This window comes from Orbicella faveolata, unplaced genomic scaffold (assembly GCF_042242905.1).
Source record: "Orbicella faveolata isolate gen_17 unplaced genomic scaffold, um_ofav_v1 contig_26, whole genome shotgun sequence".
NCBI classification, from domain to species: domain Eukaryota; kingdom Metazoa; phylum Cnidaria; class Anthozoa; order Scleractinia; family Merulinidae; genus Orbicella; species Orbicella faveolata.
Window position 1 is genome coordinate 10,734,247 of NW_028301554.1, and position 27,789 is coordinate 10,762,035.

At 38.9% G+C, this 27,789-nt stretch overlaps 1 protein-coding gene across 6 annotated transcripts in view; it reads left to right on the forward strand.

Moving 5' to 3' along the window:
* LOC110067114 (putative E3 ubiquitin-protein ligase HERC1) overlaps window positions 1–27,789 on the forward strand; it is a 302,388-nt gene that overhangs the window by 23,169 nt on the left and 251,430 nt on the right. For all 6 annotated transcript variants that reach the window (XM_089295099.1, XM_089295101.1, XM_089295095.1 and 3 more), the window contains exons 5-9: window positions 9,511–9,676; window positions 10,268–10,347; window positions 18,136–18,232; window positions 20,053–20,196; window positions 25,406–25,533. In XM_089295099.1, coding sequence (XP_089151225.1) covers window positions 9,511–9,676; window positions 10,268–10,347; window positions 18,136–18,232; window positions 20,053–20,196; window positions 25,406–25,533 — 615 coding nt within the window. The remainder of the gene's footprint in view (window positions 1–9,510; window positions 9,677–10,267; window positions 10,348–18,135; window positions 18,233–20,052; window positions 20,197–25,405; window positions 25,534–27,789) is intronic.

Genomic DNA, 27,789 nt, shown 5'->3' on the forward strand with positions numbered 1-27,789 from the left:
CATCTAAACAATCACAAGTTAAAAATATGCACCAATAGAGTTTATAAATAAATATATAAAAAACTCCTGTGGAGTATTTTTTCCATCAACGAGGTGTGACAAATTTTATTTCGCATGAATTCCTTTATGTATACTAACCAGTAACAAGTTTAAAATTAGCCTGTGAGAAGGCTCACATTTGGGTAACACGCGCAAGCGAAAAAGTGTCCAAAGCTGCGATCAATGGAGAGCGAAGTAAGCCAGTGAGGCGCAAAAGATTAGGTTTCACTTTCTGATGTTTCGTTAGCTTTCTTCTTCGTTAATATGTCAGTCAATCAATTAATCCGCTTTGCAAGAGTTGCTTCAGGCACACATGATTTTAGAGATCACATGGTAAAGGGTATAAAGAAAATAATTCACAGCTAATTAAATTGAAGTTGTTTTACGTAAGATAACAAATTTAAGTGCCACGAAGAGAACAGGAAAAAGTTTCAAAGTGAGACGAAACGGAAACAGCCAACCAGCGATCTTTTGGGACTTCTTTATAAACAGATGATAGCATATTGTTTTTTTGTAGGTTTGGCACCTTTTTGTCTTAAACAATTCGTTTTCACATGTTATTAAGGTGTGAAGTTACTCTGTTTGATCCTTTATTCACTACATAACTTCCCATGCTACATGCATGAAACAGTATGGCCTTCAAAGATCTTAAAGATTTGGCTTCCAATTGTGGTGATTTTAGGTAATTTTTTGCTATATGGGAGGAACTGGAAAAGTGATGGGGCGATCGTGAATGGAACGTTGAAGAAGCACATTTCTCCGCACATTTTAGATCATCTCAAGTCGATGAAACCTCCCTCTGTATTATTCCTTCAAAGTATGCAGATCTATTTCCTATTCACAGTACTGGAGATGGCAACTGCCTTTTTAACTTTGCTAATTTGGCTATTTGTCAGAATGAAAGCCATACAATTGCACTTTGCATGTGCCTCGAGCTCACTGACAGCAGGGATTTTTACAAGACGCATCCTGTGCTAGTGAACTCCAGAATCCCCTACCACTTGGGAAGAAATGGTCCTGGTATTATGTCAGTTGAAACTTTGTGTGATCTTACCTGTTTTGATGCAAGTTCATCTGGTGAATTTGGGAAAAATGGTTTTGATGCAGCCTTTGAAAACGAAATTATCAGAACATCACTAAACTATTCGTAAAGCAGAACTTTACGAATCATGGCTCTTGCAAGCGTTCTCGGAGTTCCCATTCAAACAGTTTATCCTGATCAGAACCACAAACTTTTGCCTGTTTACGAAAATGTTTTTCAACCCAGACAAGGGCGCCATTCTTCTAATTCTGTATTTGTTCGAATTCTGTGTACTAACACTCAAGGTTGGCCGGATTGCTCGAAGGAATTCACTGTGAATCACTTTGTACCACTATTCAAATGAGGAGATGAGGTATTCAATCTGCAAAGCAGCGCAAGAAAATGGACAAAGGAAACAAAATCTTGGCATGTTTTCATCCAAACAAAGCAATCAAAGCAACAGACAGACAGAAAAGCATTCGAACAACATAACTGCAAGAAAATAACTGAAAATGCAAACCACAATAGGAGAGTCACAGTGATGAAATATCCGGGAAAAACAAGGGTGCAAAAGGCAAGCGAGAGTGTAAACCAGACAGAAAAGACAGTCCAGACAAATTAGGAAAAGATTATAAAAGGACCGAACAAAATGAAGGGAACGGAAACATCAAGAGAGAGGGTAGAAGAACTACAGCTCAGCAATGTGAAAGAAAGACACAACAAACAGAGGAAAACTTTAATCAGAAAACGAGGATAAAGCGTTCTCAGCAGCAATTGAAGACAGCGAAGTCAAAGAAAAAAAACAAAGAGAAGAAAGCACAAACACCAGAAAATCAAGTACAGTCAGAAGAAAAACCACCCTGAGTGCAGGAAGAGAAAAGAGATTGGCTGGAAAATAAAGAACAAAAGAACGAAGAAAAGTCGGAAGAAAAACCACCCCGAATGCAGGAGAAGAAAAGAGATCTGCTGGAAAATAAAGAACAGAAGAATGAAGAAAAGTCGGAAGAAAAACCACCTGGAGTGCAGGAAGAGAAAAGAGATTGGCTGGAAAATAAAGAACAAAAGAATGAAGAAAAGTTGGAAGAAAAACCACCCCGAATGCAGGAGAAGAAAAGAGATCTGCTGGAAAATAAAGAACAGAAGAATGAAGAAAAGTCGGAAGAAAAACCACCTGGAGTGCAGGAAGAGAAAAGAGATCTGCTGGAAACTAAGGAACAGAAGAACGAAGAAAAGTTGGAAGAAAAACCACCCCGAGTGCAGGAAGAGAAAAGAGATCGGCCGGAAAATAAGGAAACAAGAATGAAGAAAAGTTGGGAGAAAAACCACCCCGACTGCAGGAAGAGAAAACAGATCGGCCAGAAAATAAGGAACAGAGAAACGAAGAAAAAGAAATGAAAAAGAAAGGAAAACAGGCACGCTTTAGGATTGATGAACACCAAAACGACCGATCAAATGGCCAAGAAACATTTAAACCAAAGAGAACTTCCATGATAAACGGAAAGAAAAGCAAACATGCAATGCTTTTCGACATGAATGATCCAAAGAGTGACTCATGCTCTTCAGCAAAAAAGAATATACATACACCATCTGAAGCTGCCATCAAGTTTGTCCAAGACCGTTCTGTGTTGCCCTTTCCCTGTGCTTCTCGACACTTTTATCTCAGACAATAAAAAAGCAGTTCAAAATGCAAAAAGGACCAAGCGACGCCAGGAATTACCAGTACTATGTGAGGACAGTAAACTTATTGGTTTGCAAAGAAGTACAGTGGAGGGGTCACTCATACAAAATAAAGAAAGCGTCAAAAAGAAAGTTAATTCCTGCAAAACCAAAACAAGATATGCTGAACTTTGGGCTGTAGTTGATGTTGCCATGGAATTACAAAAGAGCATACTCTTGGAGATTTTGACAGCTGCTGCAATTTATAAGAAAAGGAAAGCTTCCCTCACTAATAAAGGAGAAAACTTGTACTTCCGTCCAATTGACACGTGTGAGAAATTATTGAAACATATTAACATTGCCCATATATACATCGATCAAAAAGCATTAATTTTATTGTAGAAGCAAAAGACACTGATATTAGCAAGGTTGTAGAAATTGTCAGCGACACCTTGCAAAAGCTTAGTAAACACACAGCAAGGGAAAAAGTACACTCTTGTTTGAAAGACAATTCCAGAGACGTTTTACGGTACTTAGACAGTAAAAGAGATAGAGATGTCTTGGAAGCTGTTATTACCAAGATAACAAGCTTTGTGTCCATTAAGGGCACAAAATTCAAAGGGAGTACAAGCAAGCATCATGGTACATTGGATTCAATACTCAAATCATTCAAGGAGATTAACCAAAGCTGTCAAGCTGTAAGAAATGATATGACTGTTTCCCAACAGCATGCGAAAGTTCAAAGAGGAAAGGAAAAAATTAAGAATGAACAGTTAAAGGTCGTTGCTGAAGGAAGGGGAAGAAAGCTCAAGTGTGAAGAGTTTCCAGAGCTCGCTCGATGTATAGAATTTGCATTTGGAGAGGGCGACATAGTCCTTCGCGGAGGTTGTGGCCTTCAAGCTGATCCTCGTTTGCTAGACAGTACTTTGTTCAAAGCTGCTGATAATGTAACTGTAATGCAACATGCTGAAGAGATGTCACGTAAAATCAAACTGGATTTTAAGATATTCCCTTCCTGTTTGTATACGTATACAATGAACTACAGGAAAGGGACAAAACAAGCAGAATGTCATCATCATGGCAAAGGAATGAACGCTGACATATCCCTGCACAAGCCACCCAACACATCGCAGAACATTTATCCAATCAATTCACACTTGTCCACATCCCATGTCAATTATCTTATGGACTCTGCTGCTGAAAACGCAAATGGATTTCTTTTGGACTCCAAAGATGCTAAGTGCATAGTGTGCGGAGATATTGCACCTGTTCTAAAGCCTGGGAAGAGCTTTTTAAACTTTGAAACACTGGATCACTCCTTCGATCAGTCACGCGTGAATGCGGTGACACCTATGACTCACCTCTTCATGGATATGCCCAATGTTGATCTAATTATACCAGGCACTGAGACTGTAGTGAACGTTACCAGATCTGGCAAAGTAGTGACTCTCATCAATTTATGCTTAACTGAGCCCGAAACTGTTTTCCGTGTTTTTAACGAAATAATGTACCTTATGACAATCCCTTCACTTGATAAGTTCTTTTGGAATCCAGAGACAGGAAGACTGAAGGAAGTCATGGGCTTTGTAGTTGACAACGGACCTTCAGAAGCCCCAGCCAGTTTTCTTGTCCAGATGCTTCTCGTTTGCCTTTTGAAATTCCTGGATCTAGATAAGGTCACACAAAGATTGTTTGCTGAGTATTTAAGCAAAAGGAACCCTGTAGAGCGAGTCCATGCAGCTGAAAACAATGCGCTTTCAAGTCATGGGCCTTTCTCTTCAAAGATGATCCACAAGAATGCTTCACCAGGAAGCAAGCAACACAAAGAGAACATGGAGTGCATGGCACGAGAAGTCATCCAGTGTATTGGTAAAGGAATGTACAATAAAGAAACAATCAAGTGCTTCAGAGGAATTGGTTTGGAAGAAAAGTTTATCTGCAGAGATGAGGAGGGTTTAAAGTCATTTAGTTTGTTGTCTGACGAGAGGAAAGAAGAGGATGAATTGAAGTATCGGCCCATTAACAATGACGTATTAGCATAATTATCTTGAAAATGTTTGAGCTGTGAAAAAGAACTTTATTGGAAGCTACAGCGACAACTACCACACCTTGAAATGTAACAAAACAGCATGCACAGACAAATACAGTACATCTGTATTCCGCGAAAATGAGTCATGGAGAGGACAGGTGCTAGAGCGGTTTGATCAACAACCCTTGCTGGATTACAAACAATGGGAAGACTCTGGTGAGCTTCATTACCAGAGCTATGAGACCAGACACGATTTTTCAAGTGGACCATGGGATGAGTGCCCTGGTCTCTTTTTACCAGAAAAAGTTCTTGATACTTGTTTCCGGGCAAATCCTATTCCATCGCTGGAAAATCTGAAAGCTATTGCTTTTATTGCCTGGGTTTCCATTGAGGAAACAGCGCAATACTTTGATAATGCCAGAAAACAACTAACGGAGCAAAGAGTGGATGATTTGAAAAGGGAAACCTGGAAGTTACATCCTCTTTATAAGGAGAGCAGGGCAACCTTATTAAACAAGTGTACAGAGGCCAATTTGATGTCTTCGAAAAAAAGTATGATCTGGTTCAGCGAATCGTAGAAAACCAAGGCAAAGCTGATGGGAGAAAACTGCTGACTGAAGCGGACCTCTATGATGGCAAGATATCAACAATCCCGAATTCTACAGCAGGTTTCATGAAGTTATCTGTGGCGCATTTAAGAGCTATACTGAGACGACGACACAATATTCTGGAAGTCGGCATGAAGGATGAACTGAAAGCTAGAGTTGGGCTAGTTAAAGCAGGTCATCCAGAGGCAGCATTTTCAAGAGAACGCTTGTGCATTCTGCATTACATTACTGTGGCCAAACAGATTTACAGAAATTGGGTGGAGATGTCCTCTATCCGTCATTCGAGGACATTCGCTCATGGAAAAGAGGAAACTCTAACGACCAGAAATTCTTGTCTACAAGATATGATGAAAAGCAAGACACCAACCATAGAAATCAGCAATTCAGAATGAAATTTGTACGGTATCCTTATACCGTTGGAAAATGAAGTTGCACAACAGGAATAAAAAGTAAGAGCAAATATTGATGAGTTGGAAATGAAGCCAGCAAAAAAGGAGAGTGTAAAAGCGAAAGTACAAGCAAGCAAAGGGAACGACACTGAAAGCACTAGAAAGAGGAAACAACCAGCTAAACTAAAGGAGTCTGCAAATTCACCAAATCATCTAGTTAACAAATAGAGTCCATGTTGCCGTGCGTCTGTTCAGTAATAGATCACAGATGACGTCAAAATGTGGTAAGAACAAAAAAGGGGCACACGAGGCGATAGCCGAGTGTGTCAATGATGTTCTTACCACATTTTGACGTCTTCTGTGATCTGTTACTGAACAGACGCATGGCAACATGGAATCTATTTGTTTTATATAATAATGAAACAAACTACTACAGATAAAGACTTTTTTATTTCAAAATCTTTCAACATAACTTGAAAGCCGGCCTTTGCCCACTTTGGTGAACATGAAAAAAGCCATTTGACGTAATCTATTGTCTTGCTGCGGTCAACCTGGAGGCCATTTGATTTCAGTTTTGAATGAAAGGAGCGTTAGTGATGGTGGAAATTTGTGTCCTCTGTGGTTGGTGATTCTCAAATCAATTTAAAACAGTGTCGGAGACACCTTTTAGCTGCGATACAGTTGTCCATGAGCTGTAGTGAGCTATACTTTGCTCGCTGCTGTGTCCTGATACAGACTGGAATATTCGCATCGGAAAGCAAGGTTATGTGGTTATTTTAACTGATTTTAAGAAGTGGTTTTGATGTTTCATTCCAGACAATCACTGTGTCAACAATTATTTTGAGACTGAGAAAAGTTCAATGTTTTAAAGAAATTAATCTCATAAACATTTTGTTTATTGGGTTTGTTAAATTCGAGATAAAGCAATGGTTCTTTGCTTAGCAAGACTAATTCTGTGTTTGGTTTAGTCTCGCTCAACTGCCGACTGAGACTGCTCGAGTATTTTTTCTGAGTCATTTTCTAAAACAGAAAGGGCTTTATCTTTCTTCTTCCTGCTAGGCTATGTTTCTGGTACCTGTTCAATGCCTGGACAAGACTTTCTTGTACCTTATCTTTTGCCCAGTCATGTAAAATATTATCTAAATTCTCAAAACTTTCCGCCATTTTAAAACACAGAGGGAAAAACTTTGTAATGATGACGTCAATCGTGCGTCTGTCCTCTAATAAATCATAGGCAAGAACCAATCAAAATGCAAGAATAACTTGGGTTATTATATAATGTATGTTGGAACTGTAGTGGATGTCTTGTGGACAGAGGAAGAATTGGAAGGGGCAAACTGGAAACCAGGATGGTATCGCGGAGAGGTCCAGCAATACCACAAAGATGACGATTTGTTGTACATTTTATATTTTAAAGATCGTGCTGTTTTTAGCTTGAACGCAACTGGTGCTTTTTCAGATGGCATTATTCGTGCAGTCAGTTGATTGAGATCATTAATTTTGTTTTTACTCGTATAAGTTATTCTCGTAAAGCACAATTTCCCGCAAATTTTGAACCTTCAATAACTAGATTATCGCAATAGTTTCATCGTTATCCGTATGGTTAAGAGTTTGGAAAATGTTAGCAAAGTCGATACAATGCCATTTGTCTTGACGTATTTGTAACCGTGAATGGCGATGAGAGACCGCAAAGATTTCATTTGGTTGTTTAGTTACCGGATTGAACTTGAAAAGTATGTTTTGCACATGAAATGTGTGACAAGTTAAAAAATTCTAAGGTATAAAATTTACTATCATTTACAAACTACAGAGACAAAGCGTATAGCTTTATTGAAGTATTCCTGGTGAAAGACAAATTTAAACGACATTTGACAAACAGGTGTTTAAAAAAACATGTTGCATGACGGCTTATGATTCCTGCTGATAAGCGAAGTCAGTTCAAGGCTCCACACATGAAAAAGAATAATATTTATAAACAGTGCTGTTCACAAATTATACTAAATAAAAATTCCACCTGCAACATGCAAAAATATCATGGAGATTAGCATTGAGGTATTTTTGCGAGTTTCGCTTTGACAGCAAAAATAAGAATGATGTAATAATATAGTTACTTGGGTGTGCAAAGTAGTTCAATATCTTGCGTTGACTATGTATAAATTACAAACTGCGACTAGCTTACAAAACGTGAACGATACTGTCAACTTTCAGTACTTTCTTCGATATTTTTTAAATGAAAACTTCTTTCAGTTCAACAGAGGAAAGGTCAGCTGCCAGGACATTAGAGTGTTAATAAGCTCTGTTGTTAGTTTGAACATTTCAAAATAGAGAGAGCAAGAGGTGCGTCTGTTCATACATCTAGAATTTTCCACGGTCATTTTTAGGAAAATTAAATCTCACAGCCTAATCCAGCAATTTTGTTCTTTTACCTAGTGCATATTTCCATAAATAATGTACCATAAAATAGCAAGCGTGGTGTGGCCAAATCAAGGTTTACAATTGTTTGGCAGCTTACCGTGAAAAATATGCGGCTTTACGTTTTCATCTGAAGTGTAACTATAAACAGCTGCGGCTAAATTTTATTTCAGCTCTATGTAGATCAAAATAAATTAATGAAGTCTTTCTGTTTGTGGATTTGGAATTTCCAAGAAGTAGGGGGCACCAAGTGGAAAAATCATGGAAATTTCAGGGGGTGGGGGGAGTACTGTAAAGCCCCCTGGAACGGAAAATCCTGCGGGGTGGGGACTCAAACTGGAAAAAACCCTCCTTGGGGGGGGGGGGGGGGGCATGGATATTTTCTGGAGCCACACAATTTAAGAAAGGAAAGTCTAGATATTCCAGTTAACCTTCTACAAGGGATAATTAAAGATCTCTCTGTTAAACTGTTTTCAAAATAGTGTTATCTTGTGAGAATCGATACAAGCTTATTGCATGCAAATGATAAAGAAAATCTAATGACTAGATTTTCTGCAAATAAACAAAACTGATTTTAAAGGCCTGTTTATATTTATTCATGTTGCCACGGCAATGATGCATATGTCAGCTTAACTATCAACAATCCAAAGTTTGTGTTGTTAACTTGCGTGTTGCCAATTTAGGTGACCAAAGGATGTAGGGTTTTGGAGAAAAAGGTGAATGAAACTGAGGTATCAAAAACTGTGTTCAGTCACCTTAAAAGTTAACTGAAGTATATATCTTTCTTTAATTAAAATGTTTTTCACTGCTTTTGTTTTGTGTAGTTTGAGATCATTCATACTGAAAAGAGAAGGAAAAAAAAAACAATATAAACAGAAAACCACACCATAAAAAAATTACAGACTGGTCTTTGTTTGGAAAAATGGGTGAAGTGTATTGTCATGTACATGGATTCTCTTTCTTGCTTTGGTCCAAGTTTCTGTATTTTGGTCTGCATCATTGAGTAGGTGTGAGATTGAAGTTTTAAACCAGCAGGCATTGTACTCATGCTTAAGGCATAAGACTTGGTTGTTGTTCCAGGTAGTTAGGAAGTCTGAATGTGGCAGTATTCCTGCCATCCACCACAAGCAAAAACCATACAAGTTATTGAGTGTTCTAAGTTCAGAGGTCTCTAAAGGAGAACAAAAATTGATAATAATTATAGGTAAGTTCTTGAAGGAATCCTCCTCTGCAGCCAAAATTGATAAAAGGAACACAAACTTGTAGTAACTAAAAACAAAATGACAAGCAAAGCATAATAAAAATGAAGAGTATCTGTTAAGAATATGGGCCCTGTGTTTTTTTTATTTCCTGTAGGGTAGCTATGGTCGTCTTGGCCTTGGAGATTCTGCAAATCAGGCACAGCCAAAGAGAGTAGCAATCCCCACAGACTCTGGAGTAAAGATGGTGTCTTCATCCAAAGGGTCAGATGGACACACATTGGCTGTAACAGTTGATGGTCAGTTGTTTAGCTGGGGGGATGGTGAGTGTTTTTTTCCTCTTTGATTAGTCTTACTGCCACAAAATAATAACTAAGACATGTACCTGGAATACTTTTTCAGCATGTCATTAAGGCTGGTGCCTACATGTACTTTTATTAGTGGGCACAATCATGTTTGCACATTGCACAAGGTATGGTTTACATGTTATGTGCAGGCTAGGGTTGAAATTGACTAAAATGATTTAGCAAAAGTTTCCTGCTACTTCCCTTAAATTGGGCAACACCTGAGCTTATAGATATTGTTTGTTCAAAGCTCTATAGAAAAGGATAGCATCAAAACCATCTGTGATGTGTCAAATTTCGGTGTGTATGATTTTGCAAATCCGGTCACATATAATAATTATATTTTGCAAAACTTGTTTTGGGTACTTCCTAGCACAGAGCTTATATAATCTGTCATGATTGCTTTTGCACATGCTCAGGGGTATACATGTACATTGCAGCAATATGAATGACAGCAATATTACATGTCAGTCAAACCTAGACTTATTGCTTTGGTAGTTTTCTCTGTGCATGGACAGCTGTACATTAGAAATATGTTGTCAGAATTATCACCTTTTGTTACCTTCCCAGGGGACTATGGCAAGCTTGGCCATGGAAACAGTCAGACACACAAGGCTCCAAAACGTATTGAAGGCAACTTATCTCACAAGGTAATCATTATTGTTCAAGACAGTGTAGACTTACCACAAGTTGACCTATTCTTAATCCTGGACTTATTTATCTCCCTCGGGCGAAGCAAGAGGGTAATCTTCGAGCAACGAAGTCGTGAGAGAGAGCATGAGTGATGTAAGTCGCGAGAGGTCCACTTGTTTCACTTGCAGGGATGTGAATCGGGGCGTAAATTTTGGCACGAAAAACATGATTGACATTTCTCACTTTCCATGTGCTCCATGCGAGATCATCACGAAAGCAGAAAATGATTTCCATCAGAACGTTTACGAGCGTACGAGTACTGTTCCCTAACTCAAATAAATTTATTTGTGTACAGTGCAGTATGTGGTCAGCAATATTGACAAACGGCAAAAGCTGTTTCATTGAGTAACGCCTCCTGAAAAGAAAACCGTGTTTAAACCAATCGAGAATTATTTTACTCTAGATTAACCAACTGTCAACCAGAGAGCTGCCTGACAAATGCTATAAACTTATGTAGATCTACACTCGTGGACAAAAGTCTGGGACACTTATGTAATGTAACAAATTATCTGTGTTTTAAAACTGAAGTTTGAAAAAAACGCTGCTACAGTACAGTCCAAAAATAATGCGTGTGCAAGAACTTCTTTTTGCGTCCGCAAGCTGGCAACTTCTTGCGGCTTCTTGCGGGTCGCTTGCACTTGGATCCTGCAAGACGCAAGAACTTCTTTGCGGTTAGAAGTTAAAACCGCAAGAACTTCTTTGTGGTTGGATTTTCGAAATGTAAGGACTTCTTTGCGGTAGGATTTTCAAACCGCAAGAACTTCTTTGCGCTAACATCTTAGCATGCGAAAATCCGTGTCAAGACAGTACCGTCTTGGCGACCGTTCTAAAAAACACAACTAACAAACACAACTAAAAAACAGAACTAGTTCCGGCACTTGCCGTAAGAAGTATTAAAATGACAAATCCTTAACTTTTGACGATTTAAACTGTAAAGTTCAGTTCAGACAACGAACTTTTCATGAGCCTAACTTAATTCGAATTTGGACCTATCCCCGGGAACGGCCAAAGAAAAAGTAATGAATGGATGCGCGTTTGTTGAAACTTCGAATTCGTTGATCAGTGTGAGCTGCTGTTTACTCATTCTACAAAGCTGTATTTCAATCCATCAAAACGTAAACAAATATCACAAAAGAAGAAGTAGATTCTCAGCCATACTGGCTATCAAACAAATTGTTGACCTTACTACGTGTACGGCTACCGTTACACAAGAGATCTTGGGAAGCTTCTTAATGATGTGACTAATATTATAAGTTCTAAAGTGTAAGCCATATAAAGTCTATACGCTGTTGAAGTTGTCACTTCTTACTTGCATTTAAACGACAGGTTAACAAAGACCCAAAGCGGCAACAAAAAATGGCACTCAACCGAAACATCTGTCATAGAAACAACCGACACTATTCTTAAAGCGATAGACCAGAAGATGTTGACTTCGGTAGTGTTCTTAGACATGAGTAAGGCATTCGACAGTGTCAACCACGAAACCCTAATTTTGAAGCTGCGAGATGTAGGCGCCTCAGACCCAGTTATCCAGTGGTTTGGTAGCTACCTTAATGATAGACGACAAGTGGTTCGAATCCATTCAACATTGTCAGAGCCCTTGCCCATAGTCTGTGGCGTTCCGCAGGGAAGTATACTGGGACCACTTTTATTTAGCATTTACACAAATGATCTTTCTTCAGCACCACAGAATTGCAGCGTCCAGAGCTATGTGGACGACACTAAGCTAGTTATATCCTTCAAAATGAAAGATACTGTAAACGCCTTTGCTGACTTAAGAGTTGATTTGCATAGAATAGGCCAATGGTGTTCCAACAACCATTTATTGTTGAACCCAAGCAAAACTAAACTCATGGTGTTTGGCAGCAGGCAAATGCATTCCAGACTGGACACTCCCAGCCTCACCTTCATGGGAAGAGAACTCGTACCGGAGCACACCGCTAAAGATCTTGGGGTGATTTTGGACAAGAACCTGACCTATGACGAACACATTACCAAAACTGTCTCCTCCTGTACGTCTTGTCTCGGTCAAATAAGCCGCACAAAGCATGTTTTTGACAAATGCACCCTACTAACTATTATAAATACTTTAGTTTTTAGTAAACTTTTTTATTGTTCGGACGTGTGGGCGAATACATCAAAAAGTAATATAAATAAATTACAAGGTATTCAGAACTTTGCCGCTCGAATTGCGACCAGTACACACAAATATGATCACATCACACCAGTTTTAAAAGAGCTTAAATGGCTACCAGTCGCGACTCAGTTATATTTCAGGAGCGCTATCATGGCCTACAAATGTCTAACATCTCGCGTGCCGGAGTATCTGTCTTCCCAGTTCAGTAAGCGAGGAGAAATAAGCGGACGTGCCACAAGAAGTTCACAAATGCTGAACATTCCTCTTTTTAAGTCTGCCAGTGGTCAGAGAACGTTCTACTACAGAACAGTCAGTATCTGGAACTCCATGGATAGCTCTCTAAAAACTCTCGAGAAAGTATCTGCTTTTAAGTTTTATCTTAAACGTCAACTTATTAAGGATTTTATAGATTCCTAATTCTAGTTAATTAATCTTAATGAATCTTAGAGTTTTTAAGTAGTTTTAAATTATTATTGTATTGTCTTTGAAAAGCCTCTAAAGGGAAAGTCAATAAAGTATGTATGTATGTATGTATGTATGTATGTATGTATGTCCTTGGAGAAGTAGCTTCCAAGTGTAACCCAAATTTTGAAACAAGGAAGTTTCTCAGTCAGCGAAAAAAAGCACAGGACTACATGCATGCATGACGCAAGCGTGACTTTTCACGCATCAGTAATGTTTGAAGACTTAATGCAAATTCAAGGCGTCACAACAACATGATTGTTATCAGTGCATGCTGTCTTAAAAGATTTCGTTTAATGGTATTCTCTTCGAAATAAGAGGAATGCATAAGGCAAACTCATGAGATTTCGCTGTTCAGAAGATCATTTATGTACTTATCACAACCATAGTTATACCGGTAATGTGTTTTACTACATTGCAAACAGGGTAGAATTTACCAAGTTCGCTTCCATAGGCGACTTTCAAGTTTCCTTGATTACCGTTTGCTCAGAAACACAAAATATATTTTCTGCAAGAGCTTTTCGCCTGTAATACTAACTCTGCGAAAAGTTCTTAAAGAAATTTTCAACATTGTAGTGCACACGCAGTCTTTGCGGTTCAGTGTGCAATTTAAACGAAAGTTGTCTTCGCTCACATATCCGCAAGAAGGAGACAACAACTCTTCTGAATGATAATGAATTTTGCATTCAGAAGCAAAAAGCGTTGGAACCCAGACTAACTACACCGTAGTTCGATTTTTCTACATGGACTGTTTCTTCATGGGCTTTTTTATTTGGAGACGTTTTGTGATTGTCGCATAATGTGCCAGCAGAATGTTCAAGTGATTGTAGGGCTTTTTTTCCATAGGTGTCATGAACACGCGAGTACATAATAAGCGAGTGCGTTCGATATTATTTTCACGTTATAAGCAAACATAACTCCAGATCTGGTCTCAGGTGTTGGAAATATATCCCTTCCCACTGCGGTGACTTATCTTATGGATAACATTGTGAGCAAACGCTGAGCATTTAGACAACCAACATGGCACTTATAAATGAACAGACTGTTTGATCTGCAACAAATTCTTGTGCCTTCTTGAGGTTTGCAGTAAGATTCATAAGTTCTTGCGGCTTCTTGTGGTTAGATTTTCAACTTCTTGCGGCTTCTTGTGGTTAGACTTTCAACTTCTTGCGTTTTGAATGTTCTTGCGGGTAAACTGCAAAAACACGACATTTTTACTTCTTGCGACGGTTTGCGTGTTCTTGCGGTGCAAGAAGTTCGTGCGCCACTTCTTGCACATGTATTATTTTGGGCTGTACTGTATATCCCTTAAAAATGCGTTGCTGTCCCCCCTCCCCACCCAACACAATGTTGAAAATCAGGTGAAATTGCAGGCACTAGTTTTCAACATTGTATGAGCGGGTGGGGGCGAGGTTAGGCAGGTGAAGTTGTATTTGCATCTGGCATGTGCGAAAAAGCGCCTAAAGTGCAAATTTGTCCCAAGACTTTTGTCCATGATTGTAGCTTGTACTGACAAGAATCTGAATTAACTAAAGAAGGTGGAATAAGTCAGGAGAACCTTAATTCTGTAGAGCTCTCTTGATTAAATACCGTAACATTGAGAATTGAAGTTGCAATGAATGGCAGAGAATAAAAACGCTGTTCCCAAAAGTCTTTCATCAATTGACAAGTGCTTTTAACATGGTCAAGTTGGTAAAATGGCCAATGGAAATTTGCTGCAATGCCCTTTGTTGTGGAGAAGAAACTTGGTCATTCATCAAATCGACTAAAAGTGCAACGATTACACATTCCCCCTGTCAAACTGTTAAAATGGCTCTGTTCTTCCTCGAAAGGTCCAAACTTAATTCTCTCAAACAATCCGGATCACGCAAGAACTCAGATCTCGCCCGTATTAATAAGCTTAAGTAAACAAACACATATTGGTCGGTTAAATAGCATTCCACTGCTTTTCCCTGTCCTTCTTTCAAAGACTTGAATTTAAGTTTGATAGACCATATTCAATTGCTTTCATAAAATTCATATCCTTAAGTATGTCTAAGAACAAAAGCTAAAAGAAACAGATTTTTCAACTCAGCAGACATTTGCTCTGCCAGTTGTGTCATTGATCGCACGCAATGTCATGATGTATAGTCAGTACTTGTTTGTTCATTGGTTAGTGTGTATTTATGTTGCTGGTGGAAAAATCTACCGGTAAAATTTGGGGTGCTACAAGTGGGAAAGTCCTTCGGTGAAACCAACAGGCCAGGGAAGAATTATTGGAAAGGACTTTTAGAAAGTCTAAAGACAGTATTGAAAACGTTAATTTATATTACAAGTTTTTAGAGTTACAGTACTGCTTAGAAACAAACAATCACTCAAACATTTTTTAAACCTGTTGACAAAGAACACTAATTAACAAGGATAGTTTACCAAAATTTCTTAGGAGTATTTCTTAGTGCATAGTGTTTAGTAGCCTTGTATAAGGGTGTAACCTTCGCCACCTTCTGGCTTTGATCTGAAACAAAATACCAATAATGTATGTACTGTTAATCATTTGATTGTGTTGTTCTTTAAGCAAGTAAACAAGGTCTTGATAAGAGATTGCTAAGGTTTTAAACTTTGTTTGTTAAAAAGTAATTGTTGCTATGAATACAGGATATTGAGATGTTGGATTGAAGCTGACAATTACAGTGTATGTTTGTATTGTTGTTTTAATTTTGTTGTTTTGAAGCAAGAACGTCTGTTCCTTAGAAAGTCAGACTGTGGTAGGCATTGATTTCGTATACTGAACGTTTTTGGTATTCTTGAATGAGAATAGATTTGTGTTTGCATGAGTGAATAGTCCTATGCATTACTGTTTGTAACAGTTGTATTGAGAACTCTGGTGTATGTTCAGCTGTCAGATTGAAGCTGTTTCTTGAAGCAAGTACACTTAGGGAGAAAACAAAAGCCCTCTAAGAGGACATGTGGTTACTGGATAGTAAATAACCACAATGGCGCAAAAAAGAGTTGCAGAGGTTTAGTCTTACTGCTTTTGAGTATTTTAAAATTTGAGTGCTTGACGTTATTGTCCTTTACATCATTGCGAGCTACATTAGGGACCTTTAAACGATACAAGGCCGGGCAGGAAGGCCAAGATGGGAACGGCAGTGGATGTGTGTCCTGTCATGTCGCCAAAGACAAAATCCTTAAAGTAGTGTTATTTTCGTATAGGACGTCAACATCAATAGCTCTAGCTTTATAAATGCTCTTCATAGAATCAATAACATCCTTTAGAGACAGTATAGAAAATAATATTATCCTGTTAAGCTTAAATAATGGTGAACAGATGACATGGAACTTACTCTTCTTTTCTTATGTGAAGCAAACATTCTTGATCTGTCGATATTAAATACTGAAAGAATCCAGAATTTCTGTATGAACTTGCCAGCAGAGTGTTTTAGAGTGGATGTTGTCTGTAACTGAAACAAGCATTTATAATAAAACAAACGTTACATTAAGTTTTGGGTAGTGTGAAAACATGAAACAAAGTGAATTTTCATAAGAACTCGTTGAGTGACAGAAATCGAGATGTTACTGTCATTGAGGAGACTGGATAGTTTACAGATACCGGCTTGATGCCAGCTTTCAAAATATGTTGAAGCTTTGTTAATTTTTATGAATCGATTATTGCAAACAATTTGGTTGAGTACGTCTTTTTTTGTCATAGGGACAACAACAAGTCATATTTCATTCCTGTCAGTGCGAAATCATGTCCTTCTAGAAAATGGGTAGCTTTGCACTTAAGTTCAAATATTTCACATCATAATTGCAAATTTATGAAAAAGAAGTGTTCTGCTGACACCTGATAGAAGGTGCAGTGGGATTAATTTCCATGCTTGATCATCTTCAGAGCAAAGATGCTTCACCCAGCATATTTTTTATGTTTTATCAAAATTAATAATGTGAAATCAGTCATGTTTAGCCCTCCTTATTTTTACTTTTAATCAGGGTAGATTTTTTAACCTTTGGATGTTTGTGCTTCCATACATGATCAAAGATCAGCTTATTAACTTCAGTAGCGAACTTGTCTTTTGTGTTCAGCACACTACAAATGAAAGTTAGTTTTGAAATTGCAATTGTCTTTACTATATCGATTCTGCCGTATATAGATGTACATGTATCTGTTGACGACCAAATGCTTAGTATTCTTCTTAGGGGGTCTAGTCAATCAAAACAGTTCTTTTTGGCTGCAAGTTGTTCGTCATACATGAACTCCCAGGGCGTAGATGGGTTCTTCACTTAATCTTAGATTTAAAAGTGTATCTTTTTGATATCGCAATGATCCTAACCACAACAACTTTGATTTAGATCGATTTATTCATAATCCAGAACATTTTTTGAACTGAGCAAGTAAATTAGAAACTAAGGTTTTGTACTGACTGATTGTCTCTAAGAAAAACAGTGTTATCATCAGCATACTGCATAACTTTTATTGTGTTTCTGTCATCTATTTCGATGCCTTTTATTTCATTTGTGCTCCTAATGGCTTTACCCAGGATTTCTATTCCAATAGTAAACAGGATACCAGACAGAGGACAGCCTTGCCCGACTCCCCTTCCCAAAATAAACTGCTTAGTGGCAAAGCCATTGTTCAGAATGCAACTTGAAATGTCGCTATAATTATGTTAATCCACTGCCGCAGTTGAGGACCAAAGTTGAAAATTTCCAGGCATTTCTGAAGATAATTCCATTTAATGGAATCAAAAGCTTTTTCGAAATTGAGAAAAATGGCTTATCTGGGGATGTTTTACATCTTGGTGAAAGACATGACATCTGTGATATTTCTGATACTTTTGCCGATATATCTTCCTTTAATGTAGGCTGTTTGTCGTGAATCAATAATTTTAGGTAGACTCTTTCCATTCTGACTGCAATGGCTTTTGTGGCAATTTTTTAATCATTTTTTAAAAGGGAAATCAGCCTCCAGTTTTTTCAATATTTTAAATCTTTGTTCCTTTTTGGGATCAAGGAAATAATTCGGAGCTATTGGGAGATGGATAAATGACCATGCTCATATGCGTAGTTATAGCTATCAGCCATAAAATGTCCAATCACCACCCAGATGAATCTATAAAATTCTGTGGTAAGTCTCTGATTAATAGGTTTGTGTGACTTTACATTAAAGGTTGTGAGTATGGTGACTGCTGGATATAGACACAGTGCTGCAATTACAGATGATGGATATCTTTACACCTGGGGAGAAGGAGACTATGGAAGACTAGGTACTTTTATAATACATATAACATTATGTATAATTCAATATTTTTGTTTCTATATTTCTGTTAAACTAGAAGGAGTCTGTTAGTACAATCTAGAGAAGTGACCCAATACTGACCATTCAGAACTTGGAAAATGGTAACATTGCACTTAAATGGTTTGAACCCAGGAGTATTAGTATATATATACAGGTAGTTCAATTTGTATGAATGTCTGGGTGAGGGTAGTTCTGAAAAGAACTGAACATTGTTAATGACTTTAGAGTTAAGTGGAAATAATAATTATTCAGTTGCTGGTGTACCAGATTTCCAGAGTCAGCGATTGAAACTTACCGACAAACTGCACCGCTGTGGTTAGGTTATAATGATGCCTGGGGGGAGGGGTAGTCCCTTATATGGGCTATATAGGTATGTGTGGCTCCAAAGGGTAGGGGTTTTCAGTCGTTTTGGTCATAAATAGGGTATCGATTTTGGCCATTTTGGTCTTAAATAGGGTGTGGTTTTAGCACTCTACTCTTGAATTGGGTATGGTTCTTAGAAGAAGCCACTTTTTCATCATTATCAATAAGAACGTCAACAAAAGCCCTTCATAACTTAAGTTTAGGGCAACTGCGCCAGCCACAACTGTCATAAATAGGGTATCGAATTTTTGGCCAGGTCATAAATAGGGTAGGGAAAATCGCAGATTTTGGTCATAAATAGGGTAAGGGTTTTGGGAAGTGAGCCGCACACCCCCACCCAACTTATCTGGGAGTACCCCCCTCCCCCAGTATCGATGACACATTTTACTGTTAATGATGTATGCAAAGACAAGGTTGATGCTTTTCACAGGCACCCTAACAAACAGAATGCTGAAATCCAGTTCACTAAATTATAGATCTTGAAGAAGATGGAAAACTTCCTACCCTTACCCAGACATTTTTGCCAGATGAAAGTTCTCTGCAAATGCTGTTCACTATTTCTGAAAGAGGCAGCATGGCCGAGTGGTCAGGGTGCCGGACTTGAAATCTGGAGGTCGCAGGTTCAAGTCCGGCTCTGACCACTAAGCTGGAGTTGTTTCTCGATAAACCCTGGTTCAAACCCTCGGCCATGCTTGTAAATAGCCAACTGGTCTGTCTCCTGCCAGTTAGGATTTTTAACCATGTTATGTTCATTTGCATTATTTGTTTCATCATTTGGTTTCATTGGCCCTGAAAAGCCCCAGTGGGGGTGTGGTGAATTAAGATATTTATTTTATTTAGTTTTTAAGTTGTAGGTACAAATGTATGAGGGCTGATTTTACCCTTTCACTTCCTGTTAGATGCAAATAAGTAACTGTATATTTTCAGAATTGTTTCTTCCCAGGCCACATTTGTGCTATTAGTAATATTATGTAATATTTATTGTATAAAGGCACAAGTGTTTTACTGGAAAATACGCCACTCATTAAACTCATATGAAACTTCATATCTGGGACCCGGGTAGCATATTTTCACTGTCCTTAGTGGTGAAGATCCTACTAGTGAGGATCCTTACTAGCAGGTTCACTTTTTCACAGTTGATTGTGCAAGCAGTCAGTTTGCCTATAATAATTAAAAGAAAATTACATGGTGGCTTGAAGATATGAATTTTTTATTTTCATGTTAAAAACAATATTTTACTGTACTCCCCTGGCTGCATAGCCCTATTCCCTCAGAAGAGAGCTAGGGCTGATGATTTTGATGACTCCCAGGCTGCACTCGTTTGTAAAGTATTGTGCATATCTTTGTACCACTGTGTTATATCCTCTAAAATTATGATAATGGTGTTTTACTCTGACACCTTAACAGAGGTTGTTTTTTTTAAAGGTTGTGGAGACAACAATAGTAGGAATGTGCCTACTTTGGTCAAAGATGTCAGCAATGTTGGTCAAGTTGCATGTGGCAGTGCTCATACAATATGTATTTCTAAAGATGGATGCACAGTGTGGTCTTTCGGAAGTGGCGACAATGGTGAATTATTCTCAGTTCTCTTTTGTTCAGCTTTCCTTTTGCTTATAAATTTAGTGGCAAAAGGCCATTAAATTGGTTTTAGCCACTAAGTTTTATATTCATTAATACATATCATGTACATTTTCGTCATAAACTTGCACAAGTAAAGAATTGGTTCATGCTTAGTGTGCTTATATCAAGTTATGGTCCGTGCATGCAGGAAGTTTGGAGAGCACAAGAGAAGTGTAAGAGTTGCTCTAGGCACAGCCGACAGCAACTCTAGCTTCTTGAGTGCTCTTCAAACTTCCCAAGTGAATCCATAACTTGATATATGCACCTAGCTAAAAGCAGGAACCAATTCTTTTATAACTTAGTGACAACAACTTGGGTGCTAAAATGTTTTATTTGTGATTGACTACAAATTTCTCACAATGCACAGCAAAGGATCCTACTGGCTGGTTAAAAACATTCCACAATCACTTTAGCAACAGTTGAATGAAAATGCTTCATCTGATTTCTAAAATTGTCAATGAAAAATTTGCGTCTTCAAATTAATAAAAATGTGGGCAAACAAAGACAAAAATACTCAGTTAAAATGTAGACAAACAAAGCCAAAATACTTAAGTTTTAGTAAACATCTTAGCTTGGTGAAAGTCAAAGTCTCAGAGTAGCCAAGGCTTGGACTGTTCAGAATGAAGTTTACATTGCCAAAACTTTAACAAAAGGAACTTGCCGCTAAACTCAATGGAAAATTTGCAGCTAAAATGAAACTGCACATGTCTTGTTATTTATGTTTAGCAGTGTGTAAATAGAGATTTTTGCCATGATGGTTTGATAGGAATTACATGTAGGTAAGACCAGCGTGCGTGCTATGTTATAATAGCGGCACTCCAGTGGCCCAAAGGGCAGCCAAGCGGGAGCCCCATACTCATATAGGAAAGAAAGGGAAACCCATGAGTTGATTTTCTCATGGTTATCATGGTTAGCAGTATTGCTAGTGGGCGCGCATGGACGACGGCAATGACGATGATGATGATGAAGTTGTGCAACATGGCGACCATACTCCAAATAATAGGTTGACAGAGACATGCAGCCTTGGTTTACCATGTACTTCTTTGATATTGGACATCCATGTTATGATCAATTGACACCTGTCAAAACAAGGTATTCGCTGACCAGTATCACGTGACCATATCGTAGGCTCAAGTTTACAGCTCATCGAGGTCGCGTGTTTTTTTGAAGTTGACCGCTGCCCAAGTGCTGGTTTTTTGATTGGATTGCAGGCTCATCTCAGGTTAACTTGTTGAAATCAGGGCAGGATTGTTCGGAAGCCGGTTTAATGCTAACCCAGGATTAAAAGTTAACTGAATTATAACTTGTTCTTCTATACAAATGTTTTTTGCTGCTTTGTTTTGTGTATTTAGTGATTATTAAAACTCAAAACAGAAGGCCAAACAATATACAGAAAACCTTGCCGCAAAGTTACAAAACTCAAATCAAAATTCTACCTTTTCCTGGGTTATTTGGCTCTGAAAAACCCGGCCCAGGAGCTACGCTTTTAGGCTGGCCTAAATCTATATATTATAATTTAGACTCTACAACCTCATCAATGCATAGCTGGCTGTAGTGTTCCATCTTTGTTGATAATTAAAGTAATATTGCAAGTCCAGTTACAAGTTTGACCATTACTTTTCAATTAGATGTAGCACACCCTTTAATACAGCTCTGTATTGCTAATATAATAAATTGCTTCAGGGGTGCTTTTCTAGTCATAAGCAAGCACTTCTGTTCCTTATCACTGGTAACAGGCACCTCTGCAATTGACCTTGCTGAGATCTTTTTTTTGGCTCTACAAATGTTGCACGTGCAGTCAGAGGCAAATGGCCCTCTGGCCTTGTTTAGTTTGTGTCAGTGTAACTTATTGCACAGCTGTAACACTTACTGGTGAGACTCCCTCAAAACAGATTTTGTGGGTTCAATTTATGACCCTGTGCTAAAAGCAGTTAAATCTCCGTCATCATTTTGAAAACTACCCTGACTCCCCAGACAATCGTAAAAAACACAGATTTATGTATTGTGTCATTTCCCACACTGTTGTCAATAAACTGTATTAAGTTTTCCACTCTGCCTTGTGACTCAGGAAATATCTAAAGGTACATTTTGTAAGGTGAGTGTCAGCTAAGTAGTCCATACCGCTGGAGTTTATCCTGGTTTCTGTTGCTACTAAATACAAAGGTATTTTTACTTGAATTTGGACTATGTGCACAAAGAAGATCTCGGCAAAGGCTATTGAATACAAAAAAAAAACAACTGGGGCAGTGACTCGTTTTTCAGAGATAATTACCATGGGGCACAAAATTGTTGCCGTTTTTTTTCAATAAGTTCCTGCAAAAGAAGGTCCCTCAAACATTTTACCCACAAAAATGTACTCCACTGGTGAAATTACACATACAAAGATCACATGCAGAATCTTGGTGCCATTTATTTAAAATGTCTCCTGAGTTCATAATTAAAACTTGAGGGATACACATATGGATCAACTGGTACTGAAGTGTTTGCTGAGCCATTGCTGGAGCAATATCTTCTTGTTGTTTCTCTTGTAATTCCAATTAAACACAACTTCTTGATACATATATGCATCAAGTGGTGCCGTTTTTTTTTCCCTGAGCCATTGCCGGAGCAATCCGCCAACTGTGGTGTTCCTGGTTTTAGTACAGGCTCATTAAACATGATTTAGTCATAGTAGGAGAATGTTGCTTTCATTTAAGTGGCTCACTTGGTAGTTTAGTTGATTACATCAGTTTTAACCCTAGTGCACACACTAACACTCACCAAAGTTTCAGCCTCTAAAGTGCAGGTTTTCCTTATGAAATTCATCTCCCAGGGTTTTCTCTACAATTTTTCCTTTGGGAGTCCCTTGGACTCCTTCAACCTAAGGTTGAGGGTCCAGAAGAAAAAAGTAGGGGTCCCACGGTTAGAGTTTTAGATTCCAGGGGAACAATCTAATCTTTCGCCCTTCCCCTTTTAGTGAAGTTTCTTCCTGAGGCAATAACAGACTGGTACATGGATGTAGTGGTTTGGGAAATACAGTACTGTACTGTATTCCCTAATTTCTTTTCAATGGAGATGTCACATGTTTCATCAAGCATCAGTCCAATAAAAGGCACGCAAGAATCATGTAGTTTTTTTTAATCAAGTTATCTTCAACACAATTGGCCAAAACAGATTCCATCTCTGAAACAATTTCGGGTTTCTTGTAAAAACAGAAGCATCACTACATCCATTAGCAGCCTGAAGTTCCACTATTGGAATAAAGTTAGCAGCAATGTTGTTCTTCATCATAACATATACTGTTCTAAGCTGGACAACGTGTCTTCTCGTGATTTCCTGTGTTTCATACTCAGTGTTCTTCCTTGCATTTGCAACTGTCACTTGAAAGCTTTTTCTGAGCTTGAGGTCACTGATACTCGTAAGGTGATCTTTCGAATTTTGGTGCCTTTTCCAGGGCCGACTTCTGATAATTGTTACAGCCAGTTGTTGTGAAAGGGTTTTTCTTACCTGTCATCTTACAGATATCACAATACATTTTTTCGTTTTCTTTCAACCATGTGAATTCTTCCATCCAAGCTGGAAAGAAACACCTTTTTTTCGCGGGTTGTAATTCTGAATCCGCTATCTTGCAGTGTGTGCCACAATGCCTCACAATCGCACATTAGTTCTCAAGCCTCTGCGAGGAGTTCACAGCAAGAGCAAGCTTGAGAATGAGAAAAACAAAAGGTGGCGCTGCAGTAGTTGATTCAAAGGAGTGAATGTGCCAGATTTGGGAGTTGAAAGATGGACTAAGAAAACAGAACAAAGATTCCAAATTCTAATTTTATTCTCAAAAGCAGATCTATTCAGGTTTAAATTAAGTCAGTAGTAAACTACCATCCTAAACCATGTGCGTCCGAGAGGACCTGTTCTTGTTGCCGTTTTTGCGTCCCTTTTCCATTTTTCAGCCAAACAGTGCGTCTCGGACGCACATTTGCGAGTAAGGGAAAACCCTGGTCTCCAAAGAAGCCCAAAATTTGAACATCTTGCCGCCATTTTGAACAGTACTCAGCAGCCAGGCAGCGTTCTCGTGATGTTTAATGTTTTTAATGTTTTAAATTTTTTTTTAAAATTTAATTTTAGACAAAATAATGCCATTCACCATTATGACACCTGCCAGTGCAAGAATCTGCACCTTTCTGCTCCTAAAACAAACTGGGCAAAGCAAAAAATCACATACCAAGCAGCTCTTGGTTTTAACCTTTTAAGTCTTGAAATGCAGGAAATGGAATCTATTTTACTTATTAAAAATGAACTTGAACACATGCCTTAATTTTATCATATTTTCTTTATATCATATTTTTTTACGTTTGAGTAGCATTGTTTTGTATAGCTTTTATGTTTTTATAATATTTTCCACAGGGCCATTCTGAACACCACTTTATGTGAGATCGCCTCCTGTCTAAATATTATTATTATTATTAATTATTATTATTATTATTATTATTATTACTACTACTACTACTACGTCATTCCGTCCAAGAGATTTTGTCGAAATGGCTTTCGAAGAACCTTTTAACTACCACTGTGGGTTATGGCTGGTCTTGAGCCATATTATTTTGAGCCAAACATGCTCCAAACTTCGAAGTGATAGTATTGAAGATAGTGAAATGGATAATCCCTTGGAAAAAAATAGGTTTTGCTGACCTTGTGAAGGATGCCAAGTCAGTTGCAGGTTTTTCTCCTTCCCACAAATTTTGAGATGGACAGAATGACATCACATAAATAGGGCCTGGCTGCCAAGCAGTTTCAAAATGGTGGCCTCCAGAGTCACTTCTTTCAAGATGAATTTCTTCAGGATAGTGGGCACTTCAGAGGCCGAAACTTTGCTGAGTGGAAAAGCTGAATGTTTACTTGCTATAGGTGAAGACAAAAAAGTGTAAGCTTTTTGGAGTGACTTCCTTTAATTTACTAGCAATATTCCTCCTTCCAGCATTATAAATTATTTGTTGGTACTGTGTGAATAAAACGTCTTACCCAAAAACACAACACAATGACCCTGGCCTGGGCTCAAAGCCAGACAACTTGATCTGGAGTCCAACATGCTAAAAGGCCAAAATGCCCACCAAGAGAAACTGAGAGAATCCTCCACTCTTCATTTCCATTTTGATGACTATGATGACTGTTTTTTTCCCTCAAGGTAAACTTGGTCATGGGGATACAAACAGAGTGTACAAGCCAAAGGTGATTGAAGGTTTACAGGGATTAGTGATAAAGAAAGTGTGCTGTGGAAGTCAGTTTAGCTTGGCTCTCACTTCTACTGGGCTGGTAAGTGGAATATTTTGGATGAAATATGGGCTTATAAGACATGTACAGTATTCATTAAAATAATGAAGTTCATGACCCTGTAGAAGTTGCATTAATATAAATTAAAGGGGCACTATCACAGGGATTGTGCTGCTGCTGATGTAAAATGCTTCTGTAAATCTTTTTTGCCATTTGTAAACAAACTGTGGCAAAAAGTCCCATAAGAAGATGCATGTGTTTCCAATATTTTGGCTGCTCCTCACTGTGCTTTAAAAGTAAATGGTGTACTATTAACCCAGACATTAATTTAGACAAAGAGAGGAGCGGTGGCCTGATGGTTAGTGCACTGGTCTCTGCATTGAGCAGTCCGGGCTCGAGCCCTCGCCTCGAGCACAGTGCCTCTGTAGTATTCCTAGAACTAAGGTTAATAAGTTGAGTAACACAAAGTCACACTCCAAACTCACGTTTGTGCACACATGCACACACACTCGCTTGATCATGTGACCACTGTTCATAGTCCTGGGTGTCCACAGGACGCCACATCGTCCTCTTTCTCTGCTTATAAACTCTAACATAAATTTTAACAAAATGGTGTGAACAAATGTCAACAATGTCTAATCAGGTAAATAGAAAACTGTAAGTACAGCATGATGAAAGTTAGTGTCACTGGGGAACCACAACCACCTTTAGGTGGTGACATAGTCACTGAATCTCTCAGGAGGTTGGGAGACTCTCCCTGATCTCCTTGGTAACAGCGGTGGCTGGAGAGGGCTCTAATCCTCAACTGACCTTGCACTTCCATCTCTGGGCTGGGTGTAAGTTCTTTTCCACACACTTTTTCACAAGGTACTTGTACAGGGTCTGCAAGGCTCGATCCCTTTGGCTCTATAACCAGCACAATGAACTGTTTGACATGCTGAATGTTTCGCTTGTATTCCACACCTTGAGGTGACTTTAACTGGATCTGATTCCCATGACGTGCCATCACCTGGTATGGCTCTCTCTCACAGTGTAGTGACAATTTATTCCCCTTCCTTTTCTCCGGTAACACAAATCCTCCTCTTGTATGCATTTCTCTGCTGCCTGGTGCCTCTTGTCAACATGGTCTGAGCCAACCTGCTTTTTTTCTGCATCATGATCTCTGGCCTGTTGATATCCTGGGTCCTCAGATTCCTCTAGATCAGCAACTTCTGGCAACTTTGTGGACAATTTCCTCCCAAATAGCAACTGTGTTGGGCTCTCGCCTGTTGTTATATGCGGGGTGGAGCAGTAGGCCAGGAGGTACTTATTCAACTCTAATCTCCAGTCTCTCTTCTCAGCATGGGCCACTCTCATTGCTTTCAAAAGGGAACAATTTTGTCTCTCAACTTCCCCATTCGCTCTTGGCCATAGTGGTGTGGTCAGTCTATGCTCAATGCCCATTTCATTCAAGTATTCTTCCATTTCTGTGGACACCAGGTACCCCATATCTAGAGAACTGTTTATCTAAACACTTGATAATCATCTCAGAAGTAGTGGATTTGATTACATAAACTTCCACCCATCAGCTGAAGTAGCTGACTAGGACCAACAGATATTCTCCTGTTGGCATAGGCCCAAGCAAGTCCAATGCTAGATCTTGCTATGGCCTCTCTGACATCCTGGTTGTTTTCACCGGGGGAGTGATCGTCTCCTTTGTAACCACTTGACGTCAGTAACACACCCAGCACTTCTGTTCCACATCCTTATCAACTCCCGGCCACCACACTTTAGATCTGAGTCTATCTTTCATTTTGACTATCCCCTGGTGACCCTTGTGTGTAAGTTCCACAACCCTTGGCCATGCAGGATAACTTGACCAATGAAGGTGAGCTTGTTATGCACCATCAAGAATGACCGTTGGCCCTTCTCCCAGTTTCCACTAGCAAGGGAATTATGCACTTCTTGCAACTCTTCATCCTCTGCGGAGGCACTCTCTATGGCTTGGATCTTAATAGCTACAGGATCTGCTTTGAGTGCAACCATCCGAACTTGTTTATCATCATAACGACACCTCTCTGATGCCAGAAGCGTTGTCAGATGTGACAGGGCATCAGCAGTATTATCTCATGATGCAACGCAGCACACCTTATAATTATATGGCTGCAGCCTCAACATCCAGCGCTCGATGCGTGCTGATGGCTTGGATCGTTTAGAGTAAATCACCTTCAGGGCCTCACGATCTGTCACCAAGTCAAAGGTCCGCAACCTGTTCAAGTATAAGTTGAACCGTTCACATGCCTATACCATTGCCAGTGC